Source organism: Bombus pyrosoma, linkage group LG8 (assembly GCF_014825855.1).
Source record: "Bombus pyrosoma isolate SC7728 linkage group LG8, ASM1482585v1, whole genome shotgun sequence".
NCBI lineage: Eukaryota > Metazoa > Arthropoda > Insecta > Hymenoptera > Apidae > Bombus > Bombus pyrosoma.
The window spans coordinates 1737783-1751658 of NC_057777.1; the positions used below are offsets into that span (position 1 = coordinate 1737783).

Sequence of the window (13876 nt, forward strand, 5' to 3'; positions counted from 1 at the left end):
CGGCGGCAGTCGAATCGAAAGCGGAAGATCGCACTTTCACCGGAAAGTTTCGAGGTTTTTTATGCGCCGCCGTGTCCCGAAGTTTTCCGCCCCCGCGGCAAACTGTTGCTTAGATCGTTATCGCGTGTACGGCCGCGGCCGATAAGCCTCCCCTCCGCCCCTATCGACGGAGGTCGGAAGAATTAGAAACAATCTCGCCACCGACGTGGGGTCGCGGCTTTATTCCCCTTCCATTCGCTCCCGCGACTTTTCAATTCGCCGGTTAATGAGCGCCGTTTAAAAAGGGTACCGCAGACACGCTTTAATCTGATTACCGATATAAAGAGACGGGCCTCCGTTTCGTCGAGATCGTCGCGAATGAAATATGAACTCGCTAATAAAACGGTGGATGCCCTTTCGGAGCGAAACCGACAGCCCCATAGCGAAACGTCGGCCGATGTAACGCGTAAAAAGGGGCGTAAATCGAGCTTCGGACTCGATTGGTTTCATCGGTCGAAACGGAATGAAAGGAGTAATAATTTTTGCGGTTCGTTAGATTTTTGATCGGACGTAGGTGGCATCCATTCGACGCTTCTGCCTCTGTCCGGGAGGTAGGAGATTATAAAAATAACCGACGGTGAAACTTTTCGGTCAGGTGTGAATTCTCGATGCGAGTATGCCGAATAGATTATAGACCGTAAACATGCTTGTCTGTAAGCGTAGAATCACAGAGATGTTACGTGTTGACAAGAAATATGTCAAGTTTCTATGAACTGCCACTTGCTATGCTACATATTTCAGGCTGTTACTACGATATGCTAGGATCTCGATAAGAGAAGTACGCGAGAATGAAGAAAATTATACGTGTTACTCCAATCCAGGCTACTGCTAGGAACAAATTGTTAGTAGTTTCTTAGTTTCTTTCTATGTTTGCAAAATTATTTCTAATATGTAGGTAAACCTACGACGAGTAGAACTATCCACATCCGCATGATCGATACCGATTCAAACGCTGGAAACATCGTAGCTGGAGTAGGACGAGCCTGCTTACGACGCTACGTAACGTCCCATCGAATCGTTTTTACGGCAATTCCTAATGAAAACGTCGTACACGCGTAAGGGACGGAACCAGAGAATAGCTCACAGTCTCTCTGGCGATTCTAAGAAGCATGCATTTTCTACATATTCCAGGCATCGAGACTCGAGACGAGGCACCGAGAACAAAGTCTCTGTTGTAAGACCGTTGGTTGGACGTTACCCGTGACCAATGTTCCTAGAGTCAAAGCAGGACACCCTCTCGATCGTATCCTCCCTTATCAACCCGCAGGTGGTCGACGAGGAGGCCGTTAGCTTGGCCGGCTAATAACTCGAAAAACGTACCATTAAAGAGCCGTAGTGGAACACGCACTCGAGACGCGCCTCTCGGATGACTCGTCATCATCAACGACGTGCGTGTAAGTCGCGGTGTGCGCACACACGAGGAGAGCGGAACCGCGCGCAACGATATCGCACACAACGGTGTGCCACGAGAGAGCGAGAGAAAGAGCGAGAGAGAGAGGGAGAGAGGATGGGAGACAGAGATGGACATACAGATAGACGGCTGGCAACGGAGAGCACGGATCCCGTGTACGGCCGTCCACGTATCCATACAGACGTATCCATACACGCGGGGACGTGTCCATACAGAGAGAGAGAGAGAGAGAGAGAGAGAGAACGTGAGAGAGTGAGAGAGAGGAGAGCAGCAGTGGCGTGCACATACCCTCCTAAGCACAAGCCTAACACACCCGTGGAAGCCCCTTCGGCCGATGAGTGCCGACGTCCCTTTCCCCTCGCGCGCAACACTCCTGCCAGTCCCCCTTTACCCCAACACCCAGAGCTAAAGGTACTCTCTCTCGATTCTCCCTTCCCCCGAAAGCCCTGTGTGGATGCTCGTGTGCGGCCCCTTGCGCCCCTTTCGATCCCTCCTTTCCCTCGGAGAGTTACCCGTCCACCGGCCCCTTCGGTGTTCTGATGGTGACAGACCCTACCTTACCGCCTCCGCTGCCGCCGCCGCCGCCGCCGCCGCCGCCGCCGTGGGCCGGGGAGGGTCGAGGCGAACCGGCGAGGGCGCTGGAACGGTAGAAAGGAAGAACCGAGACGGACAGTTGGCTGAATAGAGAGAACGCGACGGACAGATAGAAGGAGAAAGAGACAGGAGTGGTATAGGGGAGCGAACGAGCGGAAGAGAGACGGAGGCAGAGACCAGAAAGGAATACCAGGGGTGAAGGAGAGAGGGTTGACGCGTTCGAGGAGGACCGCTCTGGGGAGTGAGAGCGGTACGGGTCATAGCAGGGCGCGGCATTAGGGAGAGACAGAGACGGAACGAGGGAATGGGAAAAGGGGCCGGGGTATGGCGGGGAGGGGGTGTGACAGAGAGCGAGAAAGGGAGAGAGAGAGTACCGGCGCGAGAAGGAGAAAGAGAAGGGAAGAGAGAGAGTGGGTTATGGGTGAAACGTGGAGTGAGGTTGGCGTGGTTGGGGTGAGGAGACGCGGGGGAGTCGAGAGGAACAGGGGAGCGGCGCGGAGGCGGTGAGGAGAGTAGTGGAAAGGGTGAGGTAGGCGAAGAGAGGGGGTCGCCGCCGCGTCGCCAGTCGCCAGTTTGCCGTGAGCGCTCGTGATGTGAGGACGTTCTATGATTTCGTTCAGGAGCGTGGCGCTCTCTCAGCACTGGCACTAGCAACGGGGAAGAACGCGTTTGTTTTCACGCAACTCGCGTTCCCTCTTCGCGCGTAACAGACAGACGTCGGTCGAGTCCAGTGGAATCGACCGTTTTACCAGCAAGAGGCGACCGAAGATCGTTGTGCGTCACGGTGCCCGGCCGATATTCGACAGTCAAAAAACCCGCGGCGTGCGCGGCCACGCGACGCGTACACGAGGAATACGAGCGTCCCTCGTGCAACAAGGAGCGCCACATTTTCCTTCTTATTTACCTTTGTGTGTCGAGGCCTGTATGTCCTTGCAGTTCGCGGGCATTCTGTTCGTCAGTGTGTAACGTTTGCCGAGACTGCGAGCTACCGATTACCGTGCTCACTCACCAAAGACGATCTCTCTTGGAACGTTTACGCGGCCTAGCCAGATACTACGTCTGTGCGTGTCAGTGTCTGCGTGATGCGCGAACATTTCCATCGACCAGCTGATCGCGATTCTGGCAGTGTTGCATCGGCTCAATGGACTTTATAGAGGCAGCTCGTCCGTGGAATATCGCGTACGTGAGCGAAAGGTTAGATCGTCGGTGGACGAGGGGACAGTTTTCGCGCGGGTACACAGCCCTTTTTTTGCTCACGCCCGTCAACGTCAACACCTGCGGTAACCGCGGGAATTTTATCGCGGCGGTTCGCGGCGTCGCTGCTGCGTGGTGTTGTGCGCCAGCTTAAAGTTCGCGGACCGTGCGCGGGAGAAGGACAGTGCGCGTTCTATGTACGTGTCTAACTAGAAGGTGACAGAGTACGAGTGTTGGACAGAGACAGAACTAAACTAAGAACTCTGAGAAAGTTGTAGCAATACGTGCCACCGTCACATACACCAAACATCTCGACTTTGCTACATTTTTCAATATACGTATACCACCTAACTGTACGTACGTGTATGCGATTCGTGTTATTGTTTCGTGATTGAATCAAGTACAAGGACAGGTCGGAAGATCGAGCGAAGCAAGTACGATAAATAAAGAACATCGGCCGATCTTTTGTATCGCGAGATCGTCCGTGCTTTCGTTGTTTGGAGCGCAGTTTGTCAGTGAGGGTAAAGCCGATAGCACGAGCGAGACAAAGAGCACTCGCGGAATAGCGACGCGGCAAGAAAGAGACAGAGATACGGTTGTCGCTCCACGAGGAAGAAGAAAGACACGCGCGCTGGAATTGAATATGTCCGCCAAGCGAAAGGCCACTGCCATCATGCAGCATCACAAGGTGAGTCGATCAAGATTGCCACCGTATCACCACGTGATCGCGCTTTTTTCGCGACAGGACTCCGTAAAGCGAGTCGTCGATGCGTCGATCTAGTAAAAACTCGTTGGAGTCAAAGTTTAATTCATGGGCTATAACAGCTCGAGGTTCAAGGTTGTCATTTTCTTTGCTACCAGTCGTACGTACCGTGTCGTCCTATGTAAGTGTGTTGCGCGAACACGACGTTTGTCGTTGTTGAATCGCGATACGATAATATCGTAAAGTCGTAAAGAGTATGAACGGAGGGGATGTTTGTCGCGTAAGCGGAGCGAGGTTGGGGGAGGGGGGTGATCTGACGGTACTGGGTGTTCGGAAAATTGGAGTTTTCTGCCGCCAGGTTGCGTTCCTTCCTCGTGCAACTCATTATTCCGTTGCAGTCTAATTTTTTCCCTCCATGTTTTTTGGAGTTGCGAACGAGGTAGTCGGCGCGAGGCAGTGGGCGGATGAGAGAGAGAGAGGGGGGGAAGATGTACCGCGCGCGAAAGTTTTAATTGAAAGAGTTACACGAATTTCGTCGGAGGGGACGCAAGCGCGGAAAAGTTGCGAGGCTAACACTTAACGCGTATTGACTCATTAACCGTTGCTTGCGTCGTTATTCCCAATTTTTGTTTTTCGAACTACTGGAACCCGTACGCGGACGCGTACGAGTACCGGCTTCAACATTTTCCTGTTTTTCTTTTTTTTTTTTTTTTTTTTTTCGATGTACATTGGTACTTTTGTATCGACCTGGAATTCAATGGCAACCTGAATTTTGTTTTTAATCTCGTTGCATATTCTAACGGATACTATGTACGTCTTTTCGTTCGTTCTTTCTCCGAAGCTTTAAAGTATGTACGTTGTATTTGTTGCGCGACAAACGTACCGAGTACTTTAACAATTTTGTGTTTCATATTGAAATAAGGGTACGGTTGGTATCGTAAAGAGAAAAGTGCTAATATATCAAAACTTTTTATCGAGAATAGCGCACAATTGGACGAAGCTTCCGAGCCATTTTTATATCATCGGGAAAAGATTAGAAATAATTTATACGAACACTGATCGAAGACATTAATCTTTCCCCGAATAATATATTAATATATCTAATGAAATATGAAAATTCACGATTCTCGTATGAGCCAATTGTCGTTGTTTTATTTTATTTCCTTTGGAAAAGGTGGAACGAAATTTTGGAGTCGCATAAAAGCTCCTATTCGTTACGACTTAAATGTACATATTATTAATAATTTCGCACGAATCGAGTAATAAATTAACGCAATTTAAATAACTTTGTGTAATTAACCATTTGTACTCTGATTGCATTTTACATTTCACTTGGTATAACCAAGTTTAACTTATACAGCTGTGCAGCGATACAATGAACAACTACGCACGGGAGCTTTGACAACTTTTATACAGCGTGAAATATTTTACTAACAATTCTTCGCACTTTCTAATAGTCGTTATACATTTTTAACGATTGTCTTCCTTTATTTTAGCAAGTTTTCTTGTAAAACGAATACGTTAAAATTAGATTTCGCTGTCGCGGTACTTCGATAATTTGTAGATTGTGAAAACATGGCAGAATTCCCGGATATTCACTTGACGACACGCAAATCGCAGAAATAAACGATACTCAATGACGAACTTGTCGGATCGGACTTATCGCGGGGCTTTTTCTTCTCCTTGGTTAGATTAGACCTGTGTATCTTGCACGAAAGATAATCCGTGGATCGCGTTTCTAGGGAGCTCGGTGGAGCACGTGCTCGATTCAAGAATCTCCGTGACTAGGCGCATCGACGCGACGTGGAATTATGTACCTACCCACTCCGTTTCCTTGGCTCGCGCGTTATTTAAATTTTAATATACGCTACATCGTTTTATTCCTTGTAAGCGATCATTTTTAGCTTCCTCCTTCATGCAGAATAATTTAAATAAATACACGGTAATTTCTTACTTAATGAATTTAGAAAATGGAACTTAACCCCTTGGGAATTAATATCTTTATTATAATACATTTAACGCAATAATATAGTAGGACAGGCATACGCATGTACATTTTCTTCGAAATAACACGGTCTGTAGTATTTCTCACGCGTTCTCCACGGCGAACATTATAATTTGTGTTGCTTTAAAACGATAGCATCTTGTTGGTTGTTTTACAGCATATACGTATTATGTACAGAAAATTGAGAAAATAGAACTCGAGAATATTTTGAACAATGTATTCATTTTATTAACACACAAACGCGTTAAGAAACTAGCAGCCTTTAATGATTCAGTTATTTGCGAATAATATCTTCCTCTTTATATTTTTGATCCAATTAAGAGGTAACGATTCTAAGATGTTAAGTATATATCCCGTTCTTGTTATTCGTCCAGAAATGCTGTCAAACGGTCTCGTTATCTATAAAAGGAAACGTAACTTAGTCACGAAACGAATCGAATTCAGTTTTAATTCATTGTTTGTACTTCGAACTCATTACCATTCATATTTCCTGTAATTTCATTAATATTTGAGGTGTTTTAAGTTACGGAGGCGTTAAAGGGGTGTCGATCGTAACCGAGCGTTATTTTATTATTATATTTGCATATTTTCGATTCGTTCCCCGGATATCTATTCTAATTATTCGTGCCCGGGTTAATTGACGCGGAAATGTAATTTTGAGGGTGGCGTGCAGATAGGGTGACCGAAACATCGTTAAAATCCGCGATTAATTGCATATGTTGCGGCGATGGGGTTCACGGGAATGTTTTGGGAGAAACGAAAGAAACCAGAAAATAACCAGAACCCCTCAAAAAAAATATTGTTCTAGGGCAAAAAATGTTTTTTCCGATACTTTCTTGTTTTTGCTATTTCACAGTCTGCAATCTATCCTCGCTCTCGACCGCGGTTCTTTGTTCCATCGATCATTTCGCTACCACGAATTTCTTTCCCAAAACGTGATCCTTTCGCTGGGCTAAAGATTGCTCTATATTTCATTTCTTTCGCCTTTGGTCCCTGCTTAATCGTTCATCTCTTTAAAGCACTTTGTAAATTTTCTATCGATCATTTGCATAACAGACGGAGCCATAATAGCGTATATTCAAGATCCATTTCTTCCACGATTAAGGGATATTCCAAACATTTTCGAAATTATCGATTTAAAAGAGCCAGTTCCTTTTATCCGTACTGTTCAACCGTGAATGAAATAAAATTCGTGGAAAACGATCGCGAGCCAGGCCTGTGGATATATTCAACCCTGTGAACTCCATTAGCCGATCGATCGTCCGGTTGCATAAATTAATCCTGGCTATGCCGACCGTATTTAGCTCCAAAAACCATATACCATCCTGTTAGCGTACGCAACGGTGTAACAATGATCGATTCGAAAAATGTACTCGTTTTGCCTTTGAATCTTTCGCGCGGCTGCAGTGCCCTTTTGTCCACGTTGAAACGCTGAATTTCCAACAATTCGCCAGTCAGGAAATTTTACTGGATAATTCAGAACAAAATCGAACACCAGCGTTTGTCAATCGGAACAAATGTTTTGGTTTTGCGTTACAATTAGAATTAACAGCGTCGCTGGTTTATTCGGTGCCCGGGTCTATTTTTATCTTCTTTTTAACACGAATAAGAGATTATAGAGAGGTTCGATGCACTTCGTATTTAGTTCAATTTCAGAGTACGATTTATCGAAAACGTCTGGATGGGAAGTGTGTTTCGTTCGCAAAGTAAAATTGCCGGAATAATTATTCTAACTTTATTCGTGTTTTATCGCGAACGAAATACAGAATAAACGAGTTATTTGTATCCTTAAGAATCGAGTAATTTATTTTATTTACACAAGTGAAGTAACTTTGAAACTGTTTTATGATTTATTTTGATAAAACGGTGCATTCGGTATTCGCAAATTGGAGAAAAAATAAATTCCACCTATTGGTTGGTCGATCAATTATGAACAGTCGGTGTGCGAAGCGTCGAGATTATCTGCTTCACGTTCGAAATACAAATTTTATACGATATCGGCTGGTATTCGCTGCATTCTTAGGTATTTTTTAACGAAGAAATCGTATATAATGGATTTGATATTTTTAATATTTAATCAAATTTAAGCGCCTTTTAACGTGGTTAAGTGCGTGCATGGTTTAAGCGCGATGGTTAACGTTTAAAAACTTTGTTCGGCAGATCTGTTACATATTTGTTTTTAAAAACTTTTTTTTTTGATAAAATTCTATGAGTTCTGTATCCTCAAATTAAAAACGTAAAACGTCTGGAACTTTTATTTCACCGAACACGTAACTCGTCGCTACACGTATCTCCTGCAGTTTCTATAGAAACTTACTAAACAGGATATATCTACAGTTGTAAAAAGTTTGGTAAATCTATTTGCGCCTTTACGGAGACATGGCGGTTTCGATGTAAAGAAAGCACGATGTATCGTTCCAAGTGAAAAACAATTACAGAATTTTTTACTTCGCGCGATACTCCAATTACGTCCATACTCCGACGAAAGCAAAGTTCTCAATAATAATGTCTCTTACCATTTGAAAATCCCGTACTTTGTCTGTTCAAACCTACAGGGATGCGATCGAACAACCTACGAAATGCTACTACAGTTACGTATTCCCAATACCGTGCAGTTTCATTTTCAAGGAAACTACGAACAAAGCAATGCGCTATCGGCTCTCTAATTCTTGCAATCTCGTCCATCGCGGCGATGCGTCCATTCCGACCGAAAGCAAAACAACGAACAGGACGAAGGGTAGAAAAAGGAAAAGAAAAATGGCAAAAGGAAGGACAAATGGTCCCGGTTGAAGAACGATCGCGGCTCACGCCGATCGAACGCGATGCAACACATGATAAACGGGCGGAGAAGGCGCGTGAGTAGAGCGGCGAGCGCGCGCACGACGAAGAGAGCAACAGTAAATACCGGTGGCCGGTTTGCTTGCCGGCGCGCTAGTTAGATCGATCCGATCAGAATCGAACCGCGAAAGTCAAGTTGGAGTTGAGGCAGGTTCGGGACGTCTGTGTCCTTCTCTCTCCCCTCTATGCATAGCCGTTCCTTCTCTTTCTCTTTTCCTCCGCTAGCACTCGCTCCTCGAGTTCCCCTCTTCTTGAACTAACGAGGCTGTCTCGCTTTGCCGCCTCTCTTTTCTTCTCTTTCTCGCTGTCGTTCACTGAATCGCTCGTCCTGTTCGCGCCTGCGCTTCTTCGCTCTCTCTCCCTCACGGTCCAACAGGTTATATTTTTCCAGCTCTCTCCCTCGACCCGTCTTCCTTCGCCCGTCTTTTTCTGCCCCTTTCCTCCACCTCCTCCTCCTACTCTCCTACTCTCGTGTACTCTTGTTTCTCTCTTTCGGCCGCGTACTCGCTGTGGCCAATCAATCTTCCCTCTCGACTCCCTTTCGTTCGTTGTCGCCTCCACGACGACCCGACCGAGCTTTCTTCCCGCTACGTTCGAAAGTTTTTCACGCTTGCGCCCGCCGGATACGCAACGCTCCAACTCACCCCACCGCGCTCACTCGCCCCCACACCGCCCTTTCAGCTACGTCAATCGCGCTCAGAACCAGGTAATTAGGAGGCTACGCGGAGCATCGCGCTATTTCTCATCGTCGCGATTCCACATCCAACGATTCGTCGCACAGCGTCGAATAACTCTGACTTTTCTATTTCGCGGTATTCCGCGCTTGGCAGGATCGAACTTTCGCAACAACGTTGTTATCTCGGAATCGAATTTAGGCGTTGTTAAATCATCGCCGATTTAGACGAATTATCGTTATTGAAACTTCATGATGGTATCCAAACGATATCACGCTCGCCTCAAACAGGATTAAGATATTTGTTACACAAGAAGCGAATCGTTGAACGTAACTGCAGAAAATTCTGCTTAAATTCTGTATATTTTATACATTTACATGTCTTTATATGATAAAAACAGCGATGTCGTTTTCTACACAACCAGATTAGATTGGATAGGCTCGTTGCAAGCGATTTCGATCTTAATAATACAATACCAGCTTTTCCGGCATTTTTTCATCGTGTATCGCGCTTCTCGCGTTCCGAACGCAAACTCATTACGCCTGATTCACGTTGTCCGTTTCCACTGACGTCAGACATTGTTCTCTAACAAAATACACCGGTATCGAATGATTTTTATGAAATCGAACGATCCCAGGTAAATGACGTATGGCTCGAACTTCGCTGCGAAAATATCTTGTTCTACGTAACGTTGAAATTTATTCTACTTCGTTGCGGCGATTGACAATAACGTAGAATATGCTGATAGTATGGAAAATGGAAAAAAAAGACGTCAAAGACCCGGAGAATCGTGTTCTCCCTTGAAACTATGACTATCTTATACTTAAATATATAGACTTTTATGAATAATTGGACCCCTGCCCCCTCCCCCCTCGATACTCTATTTTATACACCGTAGAGAAATTCGCGTTTTGCGATAATGGTTTAATTTAGAATTTGTCAAAGTATTCGTTATAATTCAACCGTGTTACGTACGTACATGATTTGCTATAATGCGCCTTTTAACATTTCGCACTGTTAATCCCACCATCTGTTCTTTTAAATAATATAGAAGCACGTGCACGTTTTTCATTTAACACGAATTGGATTAGTATGGTAGATTCGCGGCGCGTATTAACCGCACCGGTCTCGGTGTTACTTAAAAAAATTATTACCCTTTATGTTCCCGTCTGACCGTTATCCACGGATATGGAATTTTTAAAAAACCAGAGGAGGCAGCTGAAAAACCGGGCTTTCGAAAAATTATCGGGGATGAAGTATAGAAGCGAATGGGCTGCGCGCACGGCTTGTGAAAGTTTGCCGCCCAAACGTGTGCGTACGTGCTTATTAGAAAGATGGTGGCGTATCTAAATTAACGATATTTATATTCATAAAAGCGTAACATTTCCGGGGGGTGCCACGATAGTAATCAGGCGCGCTGACAGAAATGCGTCATTAGCGATTATCCTTTATTAATATTTGTTGTTACGAAAGGGGAATACCTAGAATCGTAAAATGGCCTATGTGTTATGAATGGAAGACACCGTCAGCGTCCACAGCGTATAACAGAGATCGCCTAGACCCTAGAGATTACGAAATACTATTTGCAGACACGCGTATTTTCAGCGTAAATTCGTGCGTGATTGCAGCACGGCCACTATTTCCTACGTTTGGCATTGCCAGTCGTGTAAAGCAATTTCAGTCGCAACGTAACGCTACTTTTAAAAACATATAGTTGCCAGGACTCGTAAAAAGCTCGCGGAGGAGAAAATAATATTTTCGAATGTTGGGACGTAATAATTTATTCCCTCTGATGTTAAACGAGGCTGAACCTCATGGATCTATATTGGCCACAATTATATCACGCTCAACGTAGATAAAATACCAGAAATGTTATTCTTACGTAAACGAATGCGCAAAGAAATATCGTTGACGTTCGCGTATAACGAAGCGAGTATAATATCTTTCGAGTTGTTCCCCTGTCTTTGAATAGAACGGCGAAACATAAAAAATGATGTGTGCGTTCCTTTTAAATTTTCCCGATTGATCGACGGTCGGGAATTCCCCGACACGTCGACGTTGTTGCCAGCGATGCGGTGGCGCGTCAAAATTTCTTATCGACGTCGTCCGCGGTTCGTCCACGATAATACGGACGTATCTGTCACGGAGATGCGAATTGAAAAATATTTAGCGCATGACCGAGCGAGCGACCATGTGAATCAGCCAGTTAAACGCGAAGGAACGGGACGCAAGATGAACGCGTAATTCGATACCGACGTATTCGTCGCGAATACATTATACGATTATCGTTTTCCCTTGTATTTCGGCCAAGTAATGTGGCAAGAGTTAAGCCGGATTAGCCGGGAATGGACGACGCGTTTAAAAGGAAACAGCAAGAAACGCTTGTAACTGGGACGCTTTTAGCGTATTATTGCCGCCTGTTCGCGATGTAATATTTACTCTGTGTCCTTGCTGCTCGCCTACTTGGACGATGGATGCTATTTATTTGCGTCGTTATTCTTTGGTTAAAAAAAGACAAAAGAGACAGGAGACGATGTGTTCCTGCCACGTGATATAATCTATGCGATGTGAGAGTGAAAAATATGGAGTTAAATTTTTTTATACGTGGGTGATGCAGCATGGAGGCGTTAAAGGTTGCACGGAATTCTATCGATTTAACGCGACAAACGTCTGATTTTCTTTACAACAGCGTTTTTCGATCTTTCTGTAGATCCTTCTTTGTAACAGTTGAGCGGTCAGCGGTGAACCCTGACGGCTTCTTCATATTTTCCAAGATTCGCCGCGATATCAGTTAAGGTTGATACACGCGCACGGCCGTACATACGCTTTTGATCAGCAAACGGCAATTTTCTACAGGCTTGTACACGTACGAGTACGCCATTCGGAGCCAAGGGTTGATAAAGAATTACTTAAAGTATTTAAAAAGGGGGTAGAGCTTATGGAAAAGGTGGATGAGTGGAAAAGTATATGTAAAATTATATTTGAAAGGCCGCCTTCTCGAGTGTCTCTTTAAAGAAAGGTAAACACTCGAGGGCAATCTTGAAGTTGTCTTCCTGAAAGAAAGTGACTCGAGGTTTTATTAAAATTGCACGTAAACCAGCGTTTTTAGTCTCATTCGGTTTATTTTTGTAGCAGCGGAAATGTAAGTAGCAGAATTTAGTTACACAGTCACGAAATTTACGTAAATTTACAAAACAAATTTACCCGATCACACATAAAGTATGTATGTGCAAAATTGATGTTTAAGTAAGTTTAAAGTTCGCCAAGTTAATTTGAATATAAAATTTACTTAATTACATGGAACACAGAGTGTGAAACTTACTCGATTACACGAAGTGCGAAATTTACTTAATTAGGCACGATCTAAAGTTTAATATAATCCAAAATGTGCTTTGTTACTTCAACGTTGACGCGCCGTACAAGGTGCGACACCTACGAAAGGAATTATTTGTTCGTTTCGTTCTTCATTCACCAGCTCTAAATATTATAATGTTGCGCAAGAAATTGATCATTCGCGTTATATTTGTAAGATCGTGCGTGTGTATGTATGAAAACGATCGTCGGCTTGTTTTATTCTGGCGTATCGAAGGCGAAGTATTCGAAATTCAGTACTCTCAGACAGTCGCTGGCAATATAAATTCTTGAAATCCTGCAGACAGAACTCTTAAAGGCTGCTTTGCAACGCTTCCCGTGCAGAATCCTGGGGCGCTAATGAGGCGTGCGATTCTCTCTTTAAAGGATTAAATTACTGAACGTGGAAAGTCGCGGCAAAAGGCTGAAGGTTTGGCATAAGAGGTTTCGTTCTTTAACAACGATCTCAAGGGCTTAATGGAGCTTGTAAATGACGGAAAATCGATTTGCCAGCAAAACGTTATTTTTCAATATGTCCGCTTTTTCTGTTCTTCTTTTTTTTTTCCTTTTGCTCCCAGCTCTCGTGCTTTCTATCGAAACACACATTTAGCATTTTGTTTTTAATTTTAGTATTAAGATCGATAAGGTTCGCGGCATAAATAAGGAAAAGCAGTGGATAGAAAGACCTCGATTGTCAACTTGTTTTATTTTACAAACGAAAGAACAAATTTTTCAATAAATATTTATATGAAATGAAATTGCACCATTATCGGCAAATCGAACGTAGTTCGAACGTAGAAAGGAGTCTAAATTTTTATTCCGATTTCGTGAAACATATTTCGTTGTGGAAATCACGCCCTTAATCGTGCTGTTGATACATCGCCACTTCAGTTAGTCGGCAAAGGTACTTCTACCATCGACTTCGAAGTCTCCGGTTTATCATTCACACGATCGTTCCCATTCGTTCAGCCAATTAACTCACCTACACACGTGCCAGCCTAACACGCAACTGTTGACGGGTGTTCTCTGCCTTGCGAATTTTCGAGTAGCCTGATATACCGAGTAAT

General features: G+C 44.5%; 1 protein-coding gene across 3 annotated transcripts in view; it reads left to right on the plus strand.

Annotated features, from left to right (window-relative positions):
* Positions 1 to 2633: 2633 nt before the first annotated feature.
* LOC122569917 (nucleolar protein 4-like) overlaps positions 2634 to 13876 on the plus strand; it is a 93033-nt gene continuing 81790 nt past the window's right edge. For all 3 annotated transcript variants that reach the window (XM_043731570.1, XM_043731575.1, XM_043731573.1), the window contains exon 1: positions 2634 to 3926. In XM_043731570.1, the coding sequence (XP_043587505.1) occupies positions 3882 to 3926 (45 nt within the window). In that variant the 5' untranslated portion in view covers positions 2634 to 3881. The remainder of the gene's footprint in view (positions 3927 to 13876) is intronic.